This window comes from Vombatus ursinus, unplaced genomic scaffold (genome assembly GCF_900497805.2).
Source record: "Vombatus ursinus unplaced genomic scaffold, bare-nosed wombat genome assembly UNPS02005286.1, whole genome shotgun sequence".
NCBI lineage: Eukaryota > Metazoa > Chordata > Mammalia > Diprotodontia > Vombatidae > Vombatus > Vombatus ursinus.
Window position 1 is genome coordinate 9,003,883 of NW_020945064.1, and position 23,131 is coordinate 9,027,013.

At 42.8% G+C, this 23,131-nt stretch overlaps 1 protein-coding gene across 1 annotated transcript in view; it reads right to left on the reverse strand.

Moving 5' to 3' along the window:
• The window catches only part of JPH3 (junctophilin 3), a 191,426-nt gene that overhangs the window by 129,579 nt on the left and 38,716 nt on the right, over positions 1 to 23,131 (reverse strand). Inside the window, exon 2 of the mRNA XM_027845741.1 lies at positions 567 to 1,344. Within this exon, the coding sequence (XP_027701542.1) occupies positions 567 to 1,344 (778 nt within the window). The remainder of the gene's footprint in view (positions 1 to 566; positions 1,345 to 23,131) is intronic.

Here is a 23,131-nt window from a genome sequence, read left to right on the forward strand (position 1 = left end):
TCCTACCTGAGGTCTGCCATGGAGCCTTCTTTGACGAATCTGGCTGGCCCACAGTGATCATTTCCTTCTCTGAACTCTGACAGCACCTCTCCTTTAGATCCCATACCTTAGCACTTAATTAGATTGGAGCCTTGTTTGTTTGGATGACTTTTCTTTGTTTTGTTTCCCTCTGAAATCACTTATCCTCCATATGGCATGTTCTGCTAATAACTACTGTTTGGCCCTTTTTTCAAGGATCAAGATTCAGTGGAAATCACAAAATCGTAACCAAGAGACATCCCTGTTTAGGCAACCAGAATATACTTACCCTTGATGGAGGAAGGAAGGGCCAGGGATACTCTTCTTGTCCTGGATACACTGCTGTTCAGACCTCTAAACACAATTTCAGGATCCACAAGAACAAGCAGACCTCTGTTCCTCGGGCTTCCCCAGGGGAGGTATTAACCATGCCGGGTGGCATGAGATAACCATCTCCCAAAGGCTTTGGGAGGTTTCTCTGCAACCACCATCCTCCACGCCTCACTCCCCACCCGATCCCCAGCCCCCAACGGCCAAACCACACTTACCTGGAAGCTGCAATCTCCGCTTTCTGCTTGGCGATAGTGGCCGCTCGTTCAGCAGCCTCGACGGCGCGGTCAACTTTCTCCCGGATCTTGCTGGCCCTCAGTGGAATCAGGTTCTTGCGTTTTCCGCTCACCAGAATATTCTGCTTATATTTCCCCTCCTCCTTCGTACCATCCGGGAAGGTCATGCACCCATAGCCATGACGTTTATTGCTGGCCCACTCCCCCTCGTACTTGAGTCCATCTGAGCGCTGGCTCAGCCCAAAGCCAGACCGCTTGTCATTCTTCCACTCCCCCACATAGGTCTCAGTTGTGGTGGCATCGATGTCATCCTCAATGACAGACAGCTCCGCCTCCCCCTCACCAAGGCTGATGGTGGAGTTGATGTCACTGGCAGTGGAGCTGACCGTGCTCATTCCAGCCTCGCTGCGGAAGGAACTCTGCTTGCTCCTCTGGCTGGCCAGGCTACTCTTAGATTCCGACTTCCGCAGCTTCAAGCCACTCAGTAGGGACCGCCGGAAAAGCCCCTTCTTCTTGCTCTTGAGGATCTCGGCATCGCTATGAGCCACAAGGACAAAGCCCCCCCGGGACACCGCAGGGCTGCCGGCCACAGCAGATGAGGCATCTGGATGCAGTGCTGTGCCATTGGTGTGCTCACTCCTCAGCGAGTTGATGGACGTCCTCAGGGGTGACCTGATGACCGCAGCCATGCCGTACGGGACGCTCTGCCGGACGCCATAGCCTTGGCGCATTCCACCAACCCACTGACCCTGGTAAGTCCCTGGGAAAGACAGAAGACAAATGAGTAAGCTGTTGTTTCAACACTACATAGGATACAACATAAGGTAAGGCAGGAGAAAATCCTCTACAATAAGGAGACCAACTTTTAGGAGAGAGAAGAATGAGGGAGAGAGTGGGGAAGATCTTTTATCTTCTCATTACTCTATTCAAAAACCTTCAGTTACTCCCCATTGACTACACGATAAAATCTAAACTCCTTAACTTGGCAGTCAAGGTCCTCTGCAGCATGGCGCCAATCCATGGACTTGCTGCCCCACCCAGACTGGTCTATTTCCTATCTCCCAAACACATTCAGTGAATTCCAAATTCTCTACCTTTGCTCAAGGCCCTAACAGAGAACTGGCCCAAGATGGCGACAGTGTAACAGGCTGGAGTGCCAGAAGGGCTACTCTCAGATTAATGAGTGGTCTCTCCAAGAACAAGAAAATCCCTTGGTCAGCAGGCATGGGCTGGAGAGAAGATGGGAAGAAGGAGGGCCTTCCTAGCTAGTCCTCTTGGACCTTGTTTCTTTCAGAGGCAAAAGTAGCTTCCTGCGCTTGCAAAAATAAGACCTCTCCTTAAAGTTAGCCCCAACACAAAGGTTTACACAATCCCAGATCTGGTGGATTCAGACAAATCATAAGGAAAAAAAAAATCAATTAAACCATTTGAAGAAACTTCCATGTCCAGTCAGTCAAAACTATCCGTTGAATAGTCAGGCAGACCCACAGATCATCTATGCTGGATTTATGAAAGGCCTGTGTCACAGTAGATAGAACAAGCAGTCTTAAAATCAGGATGATCTGAGTTCAATTCCTGTTTCTGACAGACTCGCTGAGTCTCTGAGCAAGTCACTTAGCCTCCCAATTCCCCTCCCTTTCTCTCTTTCTCCCACTAAGCTACTCTAACAATATAAAGTGACCGTGCAGGTGACCATCCAGATTAACAGGGAGATCCCTATCCCCAATTTAATCACAGGTCCAGTACAAGCAAAAACCTTGGTGCATAGGGTGTAGATCTGGAAGGCCCAGAGAAGTTAAGTAATCTGCCCAAAGTCACAAAGCAAGACCAGAGCCTGAAGACCTGTCAAATCCAGTGCTCTTCCCATTCTAACCATAGAATGGGAACTTCCATACTGCCTTCAACACATCATGGGGACCTCTGAGTTCATCTAGTCCAGCTGCCCTTCTTCTACAGATTAGAAAATTGAGGCTCAGAGGGGCACTTGCAGAGGGTCACAAAACTGGTAAATTATTTGAGGCAGGATTCCAACCCAGGTCTTCAAGTTCCGTACTCTATCTACCACCGTTTCCTCTCTTCAAAGATTCTATCAGTGTGGAGTTCCCTCAACCACAGTCCTTCTTTGTTGCAGAAGACAACCTGTATTAGCTGCTGTAAAAATAAACATGAATCACTTGGTGACCAATGAGCCTTTCTGAATTCAGCTAGGCTGATTCTTAGACAACAGATGCAACAGATAGAGCCTGGGCCAAGGCTACATATTCATAGTCATAATATCATCAAAGGCAGCCAAGTGATACAATTGAAAGCTAGATTTGAAGTCAAGAAGACTTGAGTTCCAATCTTGCCTTACACACTTACTCGTTCTGTGATACTGGGCAAGTCTTGTGAGGCTCTCTGAGCCTCAGTTTCCTCATCTGTAAAATCAGGAGGTTGGGCTAGATGGTCTCTAAGATCTCTTCCAGTTCTAAATTTTTGATTCTATGATTCCAAACTGGGGGGGATGGGAAAAGAAGACACCACCTTCTAAAAAGTCACATCAAGGTATGTTAGAGGAAGAAGCAACAAGCTATGGGTGAGGCTAGAAGAATTTGGGGATGAGCAAGAGAAAGGCAGGACCAAGATGCCAGTTAAGGAGCCCATCCCCCCTAGGCAGCAGAAGACACTGAGCACCTGAGACCTTCAGGAGCAGAAAGGATCCAGTTTTTATCTCTTGGGTGGGGGTAGGGAATAGGTGAAGTGGCCTCTCAGTGGTCCCTTTAACTCCTCCCTGCTTTGGGGGAAAAAAAACAACTAGAGACTAGATCTGAAAGAAACAAAAGTTAAACCTTTTGCAGAAATAATGATGGTTAGTTCTCTTTCCCCTCAAAGCTGTTAGAAAAGAAGCCCCTTAAAAACTAGGACTGTTCATTTCTGTCTTTGTATCCCCTCTGCATAACACGGTGTCTGGCACACAGTAGGTCCTTAATGAATGCTTTTTGATTGAGTGATTGCAGCAACAGTCAATATTCTATAATATCTCTAGTTTTAGGTTATAAATTGCTTTTTCTTATATTTTTTCTTGGAATATGGCTAATGCAGAAATTTGTTTTATATGTCTACACATCTTTGTTATCAGTTTTATTTCTCTTACTTTATCAATAAGTAGGGGAAGGGGAATGGGAGAAAATTTGGAACTGAAAATAAAATAAAAATGAATTTTTAGAAAAACTATAAATTGTCAATCTGTATTAGTAGATGGAGTTTCCTCAACAAAAAGCTCCCTGGATCAATGAAATAACAGATCCTGAGGATTAAAAAAAACACACAGAAAAACAATACAAAAACTTTCCAGTTACCAAGGCTTGCTCTGTGACGTGATCACCTTTCAAGCCTTCCAGGAGCCAAAGCAAGAGAGTAGAAAATTCAGCAGGTGGTGGGGAAGGGCTAAAATCATGTTGTTATAAAGCGACAACTCAACATATCGATTGGCTTTAAGGTCTACAAAGAGATTGCTGAGGCTTAGGTATTACTGATTCCATTTTACAGATGAGGAAACTGAGGCTCAGAGCTGGGAATGGGCTTGTCCACAGTTAACATAGTCTACTAAGTGTCTTTGATGGAATCTATCCTTTCACATCGTTTTGTCCTACCACCCAAAGCAAATGTCAGATCTCAATTGCTATGCCAATGTTGCCAATATCAAATTGAAATGGGACCCCTAAACTATACATATTGACTTAGAAAACCACATATTAACATTATCTGTCTTCTACTGCACTTAATCACCTTGTTAAATATTTCCCAGTTACATTTTAATCTAATTTGGGTGCACTCGGGAATATATAGGGCAGATGTTTGACCATAAGATCTGACACTAACCTATACCATAAGGGTGCCCAATGACGAAGTCCAAAGCCAGAGCCATTTGAAGGAATTTTGAAGGAATGGAATCCCAGAGGGAAAAAAGAACTATGGAAGCTATTGTCAGTAAGTGGGAAAAGAACAGCTTCCAGTCAGTGTCACCAACTGGACAGCAACCCCTTCTCTCTACCCACACAACAAGCACTCTAGTTCATCCCCTCCTCACTGCTGTAACAGTCTGCTAATGGACATCCCCGTCTCAAGTACTTCTCCACTCCAATCTATCCACAGCAAAACTGCCAAAGTGATATTCCCAAAGCCTAATTCTGACCATGTTAATCCCCTGCTCAATAACCTCTAATGGCTCCCTATTACCTTTAAAATCAAATATAGATGCCTCTGTTTGTCATTTAAAGCTCTCCACAACCTTACTCCAGCCTACTGTTCCAACCTTGGTATATCAAGTGCCCCAAGGGGACCTGAGTACACCATTATCTGTTGGCAGAGGTGGAAAACCTTTCAGAGATAGCCCTCTAAATCTTCAGGTATTCCTTCCCTAATTGTGGGAAGGTTAAGATTGCCCACAGATCACCCCTTCTCCAGCTGGTTCCCCTTCATCCAGATGCTTTGGTCAGAGTCAGATAAAGTATCAAAGCTAGGAAAATGGTAGGGGTAAGGAATCCCCTTTAGAAAATTCAAACACTTGGGGCAGCCAGGTGGCGCAGTAGATAGAGTACCGGCCCTGAAGTCAGGAGGACCTGAGTTCAAATCTGGCCTCAGACCAAACACTTGACACTTACTAGCTGTGTGACCATGGGCAAGTCACTTAACCCCAATTGCCTAAAAAAAAAATTCAAACACCCTATACCATAGGCAGGTAGCAACTAAAACTATAATTATCAGTTAGTACCCCGGCAGGAATTAGTTGACAGTGAACAGAGTTCAAGATAGGACCTAAGGGACAATGTGGTACATAGAAGGGGGAAAAGCACCAGATAGAAAACCAGAGAACCTGGGCTCGAATCCTAACTCTGCTATGTATCACCAGTGTGATCTTGGGCAGGTCTCTTAACTGTGCCTCACTTTCCTCATCTGTAAAATGAAGGGGTTGGACTCAATGGCTCCCATCTCCAAGTCTATGATGATGCCAGACAAAGAGAGGAGGAAGTAAAGGCATGCTGGTAGACAAAGTGGGAGATGCAAACGTCCCTAGCTTGTATCTTCACAGTTTTGCTAAGCGTGGACCCAAACAACTTGGAATTTTCTCCCATGCCCTAAGTTTCTGACTCTTCATCTGGTGAACTCAAATGCCACTTTCTCCAGGAAGCCTTCTGTGAGCCCAGTGTTAATGAAGAGCTTCCTCCCCTCTTGGTTCTCAGAGAATTTTGTTCTCTACCTTTCAGGTGAGCTTTTTCTGAAATATTATATATTCTATAGATATTCAAATGTGTGTCTTTCCCCTCTATTTGTAAGCTCTTTGAGGGCATGGACCATGAATAACAAAGACAATGATATAATAATAAACAACAATCATATGGTACTTTAAGGTTTGCAAAGCACTTTACAAACATCTCATGTTAACTTCACAACAGCACTAAGTGGTAGGTGCTGGTGCCTAGCATTAAATGAGATAATATTTGTAAAGTGCTCAGTACAGTGCCTGGCACACAGTAAGCTCTATAGAAATGCTTATTTCCTTACCCTTGCATGCACCCTGAATGTAGTATTCTTTAGTCAGTCAACTAGCATTTAATAAATGCCTATGTGCCAGGCACTGTACTAAGTGCTGGGAAGACAAAAAAAAAGGCAAAAGATCCCTGCCTTCAGGGAGCTAACAGTCTGAACACAGTGGGCATTTAATAAATGTTGGTCAAACTGAATGGAACTGAGGATCAATTACACAACCAATCTGGATTAGAAGGCCAGAGAATCGACTTAGCCAAATCACCTCTGAACATCTAGCACACACCTTGAAAGGTCCATCGGTAACATAACTATGCAACACCTTCCCAGGTTAGACTGTATCAACACCTTACCTATGAGAAGTTGTCCATTTAATAGAAAGGGGCTTAACCTGAAGTCCCTGAACTTGCTTTGTTAATGTGTTGAGAAATGCATTTCAATATGCTTAGTTTCCTTTGATAATCCTATGGATTTTACTTCATGCATTTAAAAACATGAGTCTGAAAAGAGATTCCACAGGCCTTACCAGACTGCCACAGGGCTCTCTAGACTCCCCAAAAAGGTTAAGAACCTCTGATTTAAGAATATCCCATGCTGCCTGATTGGCGACCATGGTGTGGTTCCCTGCAATGAGGCAGGTTGGCTTTAATAATCAAAATAAATCCTCACATTTGTAGAGTTTACAAAGCGTTTGACAGTTTACTGAAACTGCCCTCTCCAGAACCGCCAATGATGTCTTAATTGCAGGGTGTTACAATGAAAAGAGTGATGGATTTGGAATCTGAGGACTGAGTTCAAATTCTGACTCTTCCACTATCCCACTGTGTAAGGTTGGGCACATGAACTCTCTGAGCCTCATTCTCCTTAACAGTAAAATGAAAGGGTTAGACAAGATGACCTCAATGTTCCCTTCAACCCCTAACTATGATCTTATGAAATAACCATGGCCTTTTCTCAATCCTCATTCTTCCTTGACCTCTCTCCAACATCTGACACTGCTAATCTTCCTTTCCTCTCAGACACCTCTGGATTTTCATGATGCTGTTTTTCTCTTGGTCTTTCTTCTATCTGTCTTACCAGTCCTTCTCAGTTCCCTCTGTTGCATCATGGTTCATGCCCCACCCCTATCTGTCCATATCCTTATCTCCATGTTCTCAATAGCCACAGAAACTGTCATGGGTTCAATCATCATGTCTCCATAGATGATGACCAAATTTACATATTCAATCCTAGTCTCTCTCCTGAGTTCTACCAACTGCCTGTTGGACGTTTCAAACTGGATGATGACCTGGAGACATCCCTAACTCAACTAGTTATCTTTGCCCCAAAACCCAACTCTCTTCTGAATGTCCCTGTTTATATCAAGGAGGGACGTTACCAACCTTCTAATCCCCCACATCTGCAAACTTAAGTCGTCATAAACCTCTCACGCTCCCTCATACCACATCTCCAATCAGTTGCCAAATCTTATTTCTACCTTCATGACATCTCTCATATCAGCCCTCTTCTCTCAACTCCCAGGGTCTCACATTACCAAGGCTACAGCTTCCTTTATTGGTCTCCCTACCTCACATCTCTTCCCTCTCCAATCCATCTTCCACACAGTGGCCCAAGTGGTATGCCTATAGAACTGACCTGACCATTCTCCTGCTCAAAATACTCCAATGGCTCTCCATTACTTCCAGAATCAAATACAAATGCCTGTGTTTGGCATATAAAAACCTTTGCTGCCTTGCTCCAATTTTCCTCTCCAGTCTTGTTATATGTTACTCCCCTTCAAGCATTCCACGATCTAGCCAAATTGGCCTTCTTGCAGTTCCTAACATATGATACTGCATCTCCCATCTGTGTATCTTTGCAAGGCTGTTCTCTCTGCCTGAAATACATTCCCTCCTCCTCACCTCCACCTCTTAACATCCCAAGTTTCCTTCAAAGCTTAGCTCAAGCATGACCTCCTACATAAGGTCTTTCCTGATGCCTCCAACTGCTAATGCTTCCCCCTTCAAAAAAATTTACTTTGTTTTTTATGTATATACATATATATGTGTGTTTTGCATATATGCACATGTAATATACTCATGTCATACATATTTTTCCCCCTATAGAATGTGAGCTCATTATTCCGTTCTTTATCTATGTATCTCCAGCATCTAATACAGTGCCTGGCACATAATATATACCTGATGAAGGCTTGTTAATTGATTGATTGATTGATTTACAAAGCATACACACATCCATTTGAGCCTCCCGAAAGGAAGAATCACCAAAGGGTAGATCATAGGATTTAAAGGTCCTGTAGTCTAAACTCCCTCATTTTTTCATAGGTGGAAACTGAGGCACAAAGGTGGCTTACCTTGGGTCACACAGGTGGCATAGATATGTCTAGAACCCAATTCTCCTGGTTTCCAGTACTCAGAGCTCTTCAGGCACAGTGTCTCACTGAAATCTCTCTCCATTAAAATCATCATGGCTTCTTCCTACTTATTCTACCATCATGAGGGCTTCCAAACTTCTACAATGCCAACTCTCAGCTCTGTGGGTACCCCTTTTGCTCCTAGTTCTGTCCTTGAACTACTCCATCCGTAACAAATTAAGCAATGGGAAGATAGAATTCTGGCATAATGGATACAGCACCAGACTTGGAACTACAAAGATCAAATCTTGGCTGGGACATTTACTTTCAGTGTAAAACAGGGTAAGCCACTGAACCCCCCATCTTTAAAATAGGGGTGGTAGTGCTTGTAATACCTATCTCACAATGTTATGAAGATCAAACAAGGTAATAAGACAGATAGCAATGTGGCACCATGGATAGACTGGTGGCCTTATAATGAGGAAGCACCCGAGTTCAAATCCAGCTTTAGATATTTATTATCCTCTGCCTTGGTTTCCTTATCTGTAAACTGGTGATAATAATAACACCTACATCCCAGGGTTGCTGTGAGTATCAAATGAGATAATGTCTGTAAAGTCATTTGCAAACCGTAAAGTGCTATATTAATGCTAGTTATTAAATGTGTGAAAAGCACTTCATAAAATTCAGAGTACGATAAGAGTCAATTATCATCATCATTATCATAACTGAGAGTCAACATAAGCTCATGGGATGGCAGAATTTAGAGATGGAAGGAACTTTATACGTAGATTAGCTGATCTGGTGATTAAAGCTGGATCTGGATTTCAACCAGCTGGAGGAATCTGTGCTGGGTCCTGAAAGGTTCCTACCCGACTCACTGGAACTGTCTAAGACAGGAGTGGAGAACCTGCAGCCTCAAGGCCACATGTGCCCTCTAGGTCCTTAAGTGAGGCCCTCTGACTGAATCCAAACTTCATAGGTCAAATCCCTTTAATAAAAGGATTTGTTCTATAAAACTTGGACTCAGTCAAAAGGCTACACCCAAGGATCTAGAAGGCCACATGTGGCCTGGAGGCAGCAGGTTCCCCACCCCCAGTCTAAGACTTTGTGTTGGCAAACAAATGCCCACTGCTAACAAGTGACTTTGAGATCCTAACATGTAAAGGAGGAAGTAGCTAAGATGTCACTAGAACCCAAGGACTAATAAATCTATCCCAGTGAGTACTCCCGGAGATACTATTCTTATGATTTGGATAAATGGCTAATCTTTTCTTTACTGAACTGACTACACTCTTTGCCTTATCATCATCATCATCATCTCCTCCTCCTTCTTCATCATGATCATCTTCATCACCAACATTTCTATATCACTTTATCATTTGCAAAGCACTTAATAAATAACATACCATTTAAACCTCACAACAACCCTTGGGAGGTAGGTGCTATTACCATTATCTCCATTTTACAGATGAGGAGACTTTTCCAAGGCCATTCCACTAATAAGTGTTTGAGGCAAGATTCAAACTCGGGTCCTTCTGACTGACTCCTTATCCTTTGATTCCTGGAGTGACACACTGATTCCAACAAAGTACTAAAACCAGATACAGTCCAACAGTGCATAACCTCCACCAAAAGCTCTAGGATCAGTTAAATCAGTTAAATGGGATGTCGGGAATGCAGATGCCATGCGACATCACAGTGTTTAGAACTGGAACCTTAGAAGTCATCCACTCCAATCCTCTCCTTTTGTAGAGGAAGAAACAAAGTTCTAATAAAAGTGGAAGTGCCCAAGGCTACGTAGATAATGAATAAATGGAATGAATAGTATTATTCACTTTCTATGTATTAAGTACTGGGGATACCAACAGAAAGATAATATAATCCATGCCCTCAAGAAACTCACACCTTAACAAAAGACAACACATGCCAGAATACATAGTTGCAGGGAACAGAAAGGTCCTTAAGGTTCAGAGACTGGGCAGATGGCAAGACCCAAGACTTGCTAGCGTGCGTTGGCTGGAAAGCAGCTAGGTGGTAGAGCAGATAGAGTGCCAGCCATGGAGGCTGGAAGACTCGAGTTCAAATCTGGCTTCATACACTTCCTAGCTGTGTGACCCTGGGCAAGTCACTTACTCCTGTTTTCCTCAGTTTCCTCATCTGTAAAATGAGCTGGAGAAGGAAATGGCAAGCTACTCTAGTATCTTTACCAAGAAAACCCCAAATGGGGTCAACTGAACAACAACAGCATTGGCAGGTCAGATGGCAATGCCAGGGGGAGGAGGGTGTCTAGAGGATGTAGCAGTAAGACCTTGTAGACATTAGGAAAACTGGTACATGGCTCACTATCTTACTAAAAAATTGTAGCTGGTGACTCCTTATTCAACCAAATGGTGGCTAAGTTCCCAACCAGAAACTTTCACGAAGGAGTATTATAATGGCCCCAGAGATTGGAGTGGTCCAGTGGCTCTGCATTATCTCCCTTGCGGAAGGGGATGGATCAGTATCCAGTACATGGTGGAGAAGTGGAATTTGGAGAGGGGGATGGGAAGGGTTACTACTGGGGCTACTGGACTAGTAAATAACAGAGCCAGGATTCAGCTCCAGACCTTCTGACTCTAAATGCTGTACTTAATTCCACTGTTGCCTAAAAAGTCATGGCATATCTTCCCCCACCCTTCAATCACAAGCACCTTGATGGCAGGAAGTGTTTTCAATTTGGTTTTTATCTCTAGTACCCTGGAAAACAATAAATATAAAATGTTAGTTATTATTGTTATAATGTGATGAAGATATTACTTAGTCAATCAATGGACAAGTATTGATTAAGTATCTATTGTACAAAATGTCCCAAAAGTCTCTGTACAGTTTTATGCTACAAAATCACTAAGGCTTTTGGGATGCTCTGTATGCTATGCTGGATTCAAATAGAAAAATAAGATAGTATCTGGCCCCAAAGAGTTTATGTGCTATAAGGGAAGATGCCATGTACCTAAATAAGAATGTACAAAGTAAACAGGAGGTAATTTTGGAGAGGGAGGCACTAGTAGTTGGTGGGATCAAGAAAGATAGCTAACATTTATTAAGTACCTACCATGTGCCAGGCACTATGCTAAGCACTTTAAAAATATTATTTCATTTGGTCCTCACAACAACCCTGGGAGATAGGTTATTATCTCCACTTTACAGATGAAGAAACTGAGGCAAACAGCTGATTTTGTCCAGGGTCATATAGCTAGGAAATGTCTGAGGCTGGATTTGAACTCAGATCTTCCTGACTTCAGGTCCAACGCTCTGTGCACTGAGCACCTAGTTTCTTATTATTTCCTCTGATACTTAAAATATTTAGTAGGGTCATTAGTACCCTACTGGGAGCAGCTAGGTGGTTCAGTGGAAGAGCACCAGCCCTGGAATCAGGAGATCCTGAGTTCAAATATGGCCTCAGATATTTCCTAGCTGTGTGACCCTGGGCAAGTCACATAACCTTGTTTGCCTCAGTTTCCTCATCTGTAAAATGAGCTGGAGAAGGAAATGTATCTTTGCCAAGAAAACCCCAAATGGGGTCACAAAGAATCAGATGCACCTGAAAGAACTCAACAAGAACAGGCAGCACAAGTATCACTGTGCTTATTTTACAGATGAGCAAAGTGAGGCTTAGGATCAGTCAGCTGAAAAATTAGGACTGGAAACCATGTCTTCTGATTCTGAGTCTAGGGCCCTTTCCATTCTAACACAGTTTTCTCCACCTGTAAAATGGAGATAATAATAACACCTACTTCCCAGGATTGACATAAGGAGAAAACGAGATAATATTTACTAAATGTTTTGCAAACCTTAAAGTACTACATAAAGGCTAGCTTTATCATTATAAGGGAACGAAGAGTCAGAGACTTGCCCACGTAAGTCATCACTCGGAAAGCCTAGGAGCTTTTTCTCCTCAAGAATGGGGAAATGGGTAGGGCCAGACAACAGGACCTCTAGTAAGCAGATATTCTGGACCCCAAACAGGGTCATGAAGAGTCAGACACCACTAACAGCAAATGTACATACAGGATATAGACAGGGTGGATGAAAGGTATTTGACAAGCTATTTGAGGGCAGTTAATATATTTCATAGCTATATTATCTCCAGCAACCTAGCATAGCCCCTTTTTTTGACCTTTTAATTTGTATTTTATTTTTTCTCAATTACACATAAACAAAAATTTTTAACATTTGGGGTTTTTTTGAGTTCCATATTCTCTCCTCCCTCTCCTCCTCCTCCTCCTTGAGAAGGCATGCGATTTGATGAAGATTGTACGTTTGCAGTAAAGTAAAACATATTTCCATATTAGCCACAATGCAAAAGAAAACAGACCAACCCCCCCCCAAAAAAAAGTAAGACATGCTTCTATCTGCATCTGAATCCATCAGTTCTTTTTCTGAAGATATATAATGTGCTCCATCATTAGTCCTTTGGGATTGTCTTGGATCATTGTATTCCTGGCAATAGCTGAGTCATTCACACTTGATCATCATACAGTGTTGCTGTTACTGTGTACCAATGTTGTCCTAGTTCTGCTCACTTCACTTTGAATCAGTTCATATTAAGTCTTCCAAGTTTTTTCTGAAATCAGCTGGCTTATCATTTCTTATAGCACAGTAGTATTCCACCACAATGATATACCACAACTTGTTCAGCCATTCCCCAATTGATGGGCATCCACTCAATTTCCAATTCTTTGCCACCACAAAAAGGGCTCTAGCATAGCTTTTTGCACATTTTAAAGGTCCAGTGTTTGATAAGTGCATAATTGAATGAATGCCAGCTACCACACTGAATATTTGTATTGGAACAATACTAGATGTTAGTTTCTACAGTCCTCCATTCAGTAATATGATGAAGTTTTTATTGCATGTATATGTACTCATATGCAGGAGCACAGCTTATTTACTAGCTGTGTGGTATTGGACAAGTCACATTACCTCTCTTGACCTCAATCCGTAAAATGGGGGCAGGGGTGGGAGTGAGGGAGGCTAAACATCTAAGGAAACTTCCAGGTCCAAATCCTATGATCTTATGGCTCTCAGACTTTCTACCAATGATGCCCAAATAGAGATGTACAGAAATAGTTCAAAGCTTTCTAGTGTGAAGAAAGATCAAAGATAATACAGAAGGGTGAAGCAGTGTGAATTGTGAAACGAGCACAGGACTAGGAAGTCAAAAAACCTGAAAAACTGGGTTCAAGTCCCAGATCTGTGACTTCCTAGTGATGCTAACTTAAACAAGTCCCATCTCTCAGAGCCTCAGTTTCCTCATCTGTTAAATTAGGGGGTTAGATTAGATGGTCCCTTCTAATTCCAAAATCTATGAGCCTACTTTGACTCAAGGATCTCTATGTCTTTCCCAGGACCATACGATATTCTTTCTTAGTTAAGTCTAATCCTAGTAGGGGCAAGGGAAGGGAATAAGCATCTATTAAGTACCTACTCTATGTCACATACTGTGCCAAGCACTTTTTTTTTTTTAACAAATATACCTCATTTTATCCTCATAACCAATCCTGTGGGGGAAGTGCTATCATCACCTCCATTTTACAGATGAGGAAACTGAAGCAAACAGAGCTGAAGTGACTTGCTCAGAGTCACACATCTAAGAAGTATCTTAGGCTGAATTTGAAATCAGGCCTTACTGACTCCAGGCCCGGCGCTCTACCCCCTGCACCACCTAGCTGCCTCAGAATAGATAACATTTGTTTAGGACTTAAAATTAACAAGTCCTTCATATATGTTATCTCATTTGATCCTCTCTTGAGTCCCTGTGAGCTAGGTAGCACAGGTGTTGTTATTCCAATGTTACATCTAAGGAAACAGGCTCAGAGAGATCAAGTAATTTGACCATGCTCACAAAGCTAGTAAATGACAGCACCTGAATTTGAACTCAAATTTCTCCTGACCCCAAGTTAAGAAATCTTGACACTACACCCCGTTGTTTCTGTAAAAAAAGAATCTTGTTCAGATCTCCTTCTTCTCAAGAGGCATCGGGATGTAACAGTCTATAGGCAGGAAGATCCAGGTTCAAATTCAGCCTCTGACACTTAATAGCTGTGTGAGTATGGACAAGTCAATTTCACTGAGCCTTAGGTGACCCTCAAACACTTTAAGGTAGAGTGGGTTGCTATCTGCCACCATGGTAGGAATTTACTTGATATATCTCTCCTTTCAAATAGACTCAATGTAAATAATTTCAAACTTGAAAAACTGATGAACTAGACAGCAAGGTCAGATTATATAACTTAAAACTTCAAAGTTGCAATTGTAATGATTTATTGGAAGGAAAAAAAAAAACAGCCCTTCAGGATAATCCCTCAAAGGTGCCATGGATTTGGTGTCCCATAGCAGAATGAGGCACACTAGCAGATTCTTAACCCTGCAGCAATTTGAGTGGTTGATGATTTTACAGTGGAAATGCTGGGAGTCATCTTAATAACATATTTGATCCAGAAAGATCAGAGTATAAAGCTGACCCTGCATGGCATTATAACTGTGAATGCTCAAATTTTACGGATCACTGACGATGGAAGTGGCCCTGAGTAAAAAGAGGCATGGTCCCTGCCCAAAGGGGTCAACTCAAAGTACCCAGCTTTATCATCCATCACCCTACTACCTGTGTGCAGCTCTGGGATGGAGCCTGGCAGCTATCTGCAGGCAATATCAAATCTCAACCTTTCAGGGCAGCGGAGAGAAGACTAGTGCCTTTCAGGGAGGGAACAAGAAATTAAGAAACAAACTCTGTAATTCTCCAAATGGGAGCCTGCTAGAACACCCTGTTCAATGTCTTCCACTCATGTTTTTTATTATCTACAAAGTAATGAGGTCTGGACCTCTTTAACAGAACTGGACCTTTTGAGCCACATGGGAAGTAATAAAAGAGAAATGTGGTACAATCAAAAGAGAATCAGTCTGAGAATCATAAGAGCTGATGTCTACAGGCAGCCAGACTGCAATACTTAAGAGTCAAAAAGGTCCAGGTTTAAATCCCACCTTTCACACTTATTAGCTGTGTGACCATGGGCCTTTTGCTAAACCTATGGCCAGCAGCATGGAAACTGCTGGCCAAATCCAATAGCCTACATGTTCTCAGTTATAAAACAAGAATAGTAATAACCTACCTAACAGGGTCTGAGGGAAAAATCAAATTAGATAAATGTGCATGAAGTACTTTGAAGACTTCAAAAAACATATTTTAAAATATCAGTTTTTATTATTGCTTCTGGCTTTTCCCCTAACAATCTCTATGAGTTCTCCTTGGGTAAGTCACTCCCCCTTAAGTCTCAGTTTCCTCATTTTCAATGAGGAGAAGGGGCTTGGTGAGCTCCAAGCTCCTTTCCAGCTCAAATTGGAATGATCCTCTGGTCTTGGACCCCCTCTGGGCAAGAAGTCACCCTCTTGGACCAAAGCCCCAACCTGAGCCACCTGGACTTGGAAAGTCATGCCCCAGGCCACAGCATTAGGACATACACATGGAAATGAGGATTTGGCATTTGGATTCTGTTTGGGTACAGAGAGGGACAGTGCAGCCCTGCTTAAGGCTGGGTGTGTGACTTGCTCTGGACATACCCACCCCCTACAAAAAGCCCTCTGCTTGGCTAAAACGACGCTCGCCTAATCAATCAAGCAGAGTGCTTCACACAGCATTAATTACACAAGTGCCCGTTGGAAGATGCAGCATCCATTATGCGGTCAGGAGCCTCCCGGGCAGGGCCAACCTGGGCGCTGGGGCCAGCAGCATGGAAACCGCTAGCCAAATCCAATCGTCTTGAAAGAACATTCTGAGACTCCTCAGAAGAAGGGGAATGAGCTGACGCTGTTTCTTGGGGGTACTCGTCAGCCTAGGACCTCCCCTCTGTGGAGAGAATTGCAAGATGGAGATGAGTGCACCTACTATCCAGGGTGGTTGTGAAGATCAAATGAGAAAATGGTTGCAAAGAGCTTAGCATAGTACAGGGCACATAGTAAGCATTTAATAAAGACTTATTCCTTCCCCTTCCCTCTGGCAGGGAGTAAGTGACACACTACCACCCATTTAGAGAGAGAAGAAACAGAGACCACTTGGGATTTCATGATCCAGAGGTCAGAGGAAGTAAAGATGGTCCAACGGTCAATCCTAGAGCAAAAACAGCTATAAAAATGGAGTCTGTTGCATGGGCACAGTAAAAGACAACAGATGTAAAATGGTTCATCCTCTATCAAACATGGTATACGTGGAGTTGGTTTTACTTAGCTGTTTTTGAGAAGCTAGGTGGAAGGAGGCAAGGTATATTTAGAAATTACTGTGATGTCCAAAACAAAAGATATGGATAAAACTGAAAAACAACAAACATCAAACTAATTAATACATAGAAGGTTTATTATAAATTATATTATTCTGGATTATCCCCAAAAAATGGAGTTTGGAAGGGAGTCACCTGTTACCTTTGGATACTCTCCATAGAGGCACCTACCCCTTCCCCAAGAATGGCGGAAAGGCTCGTAGGTTCACCCAGCACAATTCAGATGAACAGAGAGCCCGAGGCTGGATCCGATCGCAGCCATCATTACGGCTGACGCCTTCAGCTCCAGAGTACGCCTGCATGTGAACTCTGGAGAGGACCTTCACAGACCCTTGTAAACATTTCTCATCACAATAAAAAGAGATGGGAAGAAAGATTTGGGTCCCAACACTATGGGTAATGATGATTTCTGCCCGCACTCACACACTCTAGGCTGTACACAGATGAGCCTCATCACTGAAATAATAGCTCTGTTCTCATTGGACAGTGCCCCTAAATTCACCCACAGAGGCGCCGCTATAATTGGCCTTCACTACATCGACGTATTATTGTGGTGAGAGAGGGTTCAGAGTTAGAAGGTGCCCTACACAGGCCTCAGTTCCTCGTCTGTAAAGTTGAGGTAAGGGTCAGGACTCAATGAACTGTTCCCCAAAGCCTTGCACTCAAAAGGCTCCCACTGGCAATGAAAGATGCCAATCTCCCTTCCTTCTACCTCTGGGCCCGGGAGCATTCTGCTGTGTAGACAGCATCAGCATCCATTAATTATCAGGTGACTGATTTTGAAAGAGTGACGTTTCAGGAGTCAAAGCAATTTGGGTCAAGTTCAAGCTCTTCAAGCTATTTCATCTTGGCCAAGTCCTTTCCTGTATATCATCGACAAAATAAGAGTCCTCCAAAGTCCCCACCTGCTCAAAGTCCTATGGTCCCATGGAGTACTGAATGGAACAACGAGTTAGTTACAAAGCCAGAACTAGAATGGGAGACTTCTTCCTATATTTTCCACTAGGAAAATGGAACCCTAGTTTATTCATGAGAAGGTATTTTTTATTTACTCAATTGTGCAATGTGAGGAAAGAGAGGGGAGGCTTTGAGGATAAGTTCCTGAGTGAGGTCATAGGAGCCCAGATTTAGAGATTAAAGGGACTTTGAGGCCCACCTACCCCCACCCCCCCACCATGTTATGGATGAAGAAACAGGAGATTAAATGTCTTGCCCAGAATCACACAACTAGTTAAGTGTCTGTGGTAGAATATAAACCCAATTCTTCCTGACTCCAAGTCACATACTCTATAGTCTACTCCATGGTCCCCTCTAAGAACTGAGGCCCATATTTTCAATTAACCTTCCAGTCATTGATGGAAAAGGGAAGGAGGTCAGGAAGGTGGCTGCTAGCTGAACTCCCCTCCCCATAAGCCAAGAGGCAGAGAACATGGAGGTGGTAGATAACCCAGCGATTCTCATCCATTACATAGACCTGTTGGAGAGCCTTCTTCCATGCCGACCCTGAATCAGACCAGATGATTCAGCTCTGCCCAGTGAGGCACCGTGGGCTCTGGAGGCCTGCTGAGTAAGCCTCCTATTCCTCAGCACTGTCCCTTTCACAGAAATTACAAGATAGCTAGGCCCAAGGTATTTAGCTTAGCTCAGTCTTCCCAGGCTCTGTCCTGTCTTCAGCAGATGTAGTGGAGTACCCAAACAATGTTCAATAAGTATTCCACAAATTAAACTGAATGAATAAGAAGCAATAGATGAGAAAAGCCTTGTGGTACACTGGAAACAGTGCTGGACTTCAGTCTAGAGACCTGGTCCAAGGACCAGCTCTGACAATGACTATGTAACTATGGATAAATCACTTAACCTCCCTAAGCCTGAGCTTTCTCATCTGTAAAATGTTCTAACAATGTGCTTAGGGCAGCTAGGTGGTACAGTGGACAGAGTGCCTGGCCTCTAGTCAAGAGGATTCATCTTCCTGAGTTCAAATCTGGCCTCCGACACTTCCTAGCTATGTGACCCTGGGCAATTCCCTTAACCCTGTTTGCCTCAGTTTCCTCATCTGTAAAATGAGCTGGAGGAGGAAACGGTATTTTTGCCAAGAAAACCCCAAATGGGGTCACAAAGAGTCAGACATCACTGAAACAACTCAACAACAATAACAACAACAACGTATTAGGGCAGAAGGGTCTGTCAGACACACACCACTGGAATGCTTCCCGAACCAGGTTGAAATGTGTAGGAAATGTGGTCGGGGAATGTTGCTTCTGCATAACACTTATCAGGGTGATGAGTAGCTGCTGAGGTATTGACAGCTGTAGGCTGTTTACAAAGAAATGTGGGGAATGGGAGATGTAATCAGGGGCAGACTCACGTGGGACAATTAGGCGCTCTGGATAGGCTGCAAACCCTGCGTTACCCAGTCAAAGGGGAAATAGGGGAGGGAACTACAATTGGGGCCTAGGAATAAAAAGCTTTGCTCTCCCTTCTGTAAGGTGTGCCCACACGTGGGACACCTGGCCTTGCTTAGCCACTAATAAAAAAGTTTTTGGTTTTTTTTTTTTTTTTGGTTCACCAACAGCTTCGTGGAACTTTTGTTGCTAACAAAATGTGATTGGGAAACATTTAACAAAATAAATAAAAATACAATAAAACATGGATAGTATTACATTTTTAAAATGAAGTCAATATGCAGAAGTATATACACATACAGATTAGTGGCCCCATTTCTATCAGAATTTGACACTACTGTTTTAGAGAACCATCGGATTTCGAGCTGGAAGGGCTATTAGAAGTTCTCTAATTCAATCCCTTAACTTTAGAGAAGAGTCAGAAGAGACCCATAATGGTGGTAGGATTACAGATTTAGAGATGGAAGGCACCCCTAACCTCCTCACTTTACAGTAGAGGAAACTGAGACCAAGAGAGATTGAGCAATGTACCACAGGTCATACAGACAAAGCCAGGATCTGAACTGACATCTGTTGACTCCCAAACAACACTCTCTGCAACACAATGCTTCCTCCCAAGTGAGTGACCCTAGATTATACAGGCAAGTAAGTGAAAGAGCTGAGATTGAGGTCCAGGTCATCAGTCTACAAATCTACCACTCTTTCCAGGGTGATTATCGATGGTCTTTGTAAGGCTTAAATCTCCAAAGAAATGCGAGCTTTGTTGTTAACATCACTATTGTTAATACAGCTGAATTGAACAAATACCTAAGCATCTAAAATGTGTTATTGATCCAAAGATGAAAATGAAATCTGCCATGCCTTCTTTGGTCCTTTATCTGCAATGACTTATCTTGATTGGACCCATGAATGCTGGTCCATCGGGTTTGGGAGCATGGAATACCATCACAGCAAAGGAGGATCCAGAAAATGTTATTCAATTCTTTATGCAGCTTCATATTTAACATATTAGAGGGGGAAATACTGCTAGCATTGAATTTTTCCTCAGAACCATTATTCATAGTGTAGTATATTGGAAGAGGTGCAGGATTTAGAGTCAGGAAGACCTCAGTTCAAATCCCAGGTATTATGGTTGCTAGCTGGGTGACCTTGGGCAAGTCATTTACCCCTCTGAGTTTTATTTCTCTTATCTGGATAATGAGGGCTAATAATGCCTAAGCAATCCGTCTATAGGACTGCAACCAGAGCAGCTCTTGCTTTTCCTCAGAGCACAATTAATAGAAACAACAGCCCTATACCAAGTTAGTTCTTCCTCTCCAAGACCCTCAGTCCAGGGCATGTTTCCTCCCACTGGCAGTCTTTGATCCCCTAAATCCCTAACCTTCAGTCCCCTAACTCAAAAACAATAAAACATAATCCCCCAGCCTAACCGCTAGCAGCAGCCAGTCCTTTGGCAGTGGAGAAACCCTGCTATGACTGCTTCACAGCATTGTGCCTTAAATGCCAAATAAACATGCCTTGTTGCTACCATCAAGGGTAACGCCAAGGAACTGTAAAACTTGGTTTAGGAAATTTGGAACTAATATGTGATTTCTCTTATATGAGGACGACCCACTAAGAATGTTGTTTAATCATTTTTCAGTCATATCTGACTATTCGTGACCCCTTTGGGGGTTTTCTTGGCAAAAATATCACAGCAGTTTGCTTCTGGATCATTTTACAGATGAAGAAACTGAGGCAAACAGGATTAAGTGACTTGTCCAGGGTCACACAGCCAGTAAGTATCTAAAGTTGAATTTGAAATCAGGCCTTCCTGACTCCAAGCCCTGCACTCTATCTGCTGTGTCACCTAGCTGCCCACTAATAATCATAGCTAAAAAACACCTACCATTATGTGATAAGTATTGAGCTTATCACTTTATAAATATTATTTCATTTGATCCTCACAACAACCCGGAAAATAGGTGCTATTATTATCTCCATTTTACAGATGAGGAAATTGAGGCAAACAGAGGTTAAGTGACTTGCCCAGGGTCACATAGCTAGGAAGTGTCAAACTGAACCTGAATTCAGATCTTCCTGACTCCAGGTCCAGAGCTCTGTCTACTGTACCAACTAGCTGTCCCTATCTCAGCACAGCACAAACAGTCAAGATGTTTGGGTTTTTTTTTTTTCCAGGGGTGGTACAGGCTGGGCCCTTGCATTCTAACCTCTTCTCATCTTTTGGTGAGATATATGTTTGGATTAGGGGCACAGCCTGCAACAAAAGACCAAATGATGGAATTAGAACCCTCGAGTTGGAAGACACTTTACACGGCGTCTGGGAGAACCCCCTCATTTTCCGAATGAAGATATCAGGGCCCACTTTTATAGTCACTCTACATAAATCAAAATGTCAATTTCTTGTTTGTGGCAATCGAACCCAGTGGAACAATAACTGCTGGACTTTGAGACAGGAAGATCTGGGTTCGAATTTTGTCTTGTGCATTTCCTGGTTGTATAACCCTGGCCAAGTCACTTCACCCTTCTGTGCCTCAGTTTCCTTGGGTGTAAAATGGAGTAATAATAGCACCTGCCTGACAAGGTTATTATGAAGATCAAATTAAACAATACACGAAGAGGGTTTTGCAAATTTTAAAATACAATCCCTAAGTGTTAGCTGTTACTGTTGTTAAATTCATCCCTAAACGGCTTCCTAAGTATATTTTTGTAACATAGAGTCTTTACTCTGTTTCTCTTGCCCATGTTGTGCTGTACAAACACAGCTAGAAGAGAGCTTTAAGACCTGAACACTTAATGATCTCCCAAGGGAAGTCACAAGCGAGAGAGACAGGCAGAGGAAGCTTGTGAAACAGAATGTTTTACATCAGCCTGAAAAATTATGTGCTCCATAGGAAGCAAATGGCCCAAGGAGGCCAAAGACAGAGGGAAAGGCCCTCAGTGCACCAAAATTTACACAGCCACATCTCTTTGAGGTGGCAGAAATACTGGGGGAAAAGGCAGGTGGCCATCAACGGCGGAGACAGCTAAAGGAACTGCGGAACATGAATGGAAAATAACAACCATGTTGTAAGAAACATTCATTCAGAGACCTGAATGAACTAATACATACAACTGGGAACTTGTATGAACAAGACAAAGAAGGCAGAACCAAGAGAAAAGCCTGCACGAATAAAGGGAGATGACATTAGAACACATTTGAATTCAGATTTGTATGATTACCACTCACTCCCAGAAGGCCAAGGTGGAGCCTTCCTTCTTCTCCACAGAGAAGTGGTGACCATCAGAAGAACCCTGGATACTTTGTCATACTTAGTCAATATGCCCCAGGGTTTGAGGAGTTTTCTTGAGCGGGAAGGAGGGAGACTAAGTCAAAAAACATTTATTAAGTGCCCACTATGTGCTAAGTACTGATGATATAATGAAAGGTTTAAAAGAAAAAAAACAGCTCATAGGCTAATGGGAGAGAGATAACACGCAAAGAACTATATACAAATAAACAAGCTATATGTAGGATAAACTGGAAATAACGAACAGAGGGAAAGCATTATCTTAAATGAGGATCAAGCAAGGTTTCATATAGAAGGTGGTATTATATCCGGAAACTGAGTGGAATTACTGGTGTCTACCCCACCCCTATTAATGTAAACTCAAAAGGCTCAGACTCCTGAAATAAATTAATCATCAAAGGTATAAATTATGTTTTAATAAGGCCTTAATCAATTTTGGAGGGGTAAAGCAACTGTACATATTGCTTGCTTACTGTCTTCCCCATTAGAAAGTAGGCTCCTTGAGGGCAAGGGCTGTTTTCCTTTGTATCCCCAGTGCTCAGCATGGTACTTGGCACATTGAAAGTGCTTAATAAATGCTTGTTGATTGATCATTAGATAAAGACAGGAACTATATTGTGATTGGCTGAAAGAATCAGACACACCTCGGACCTATGCATAATAC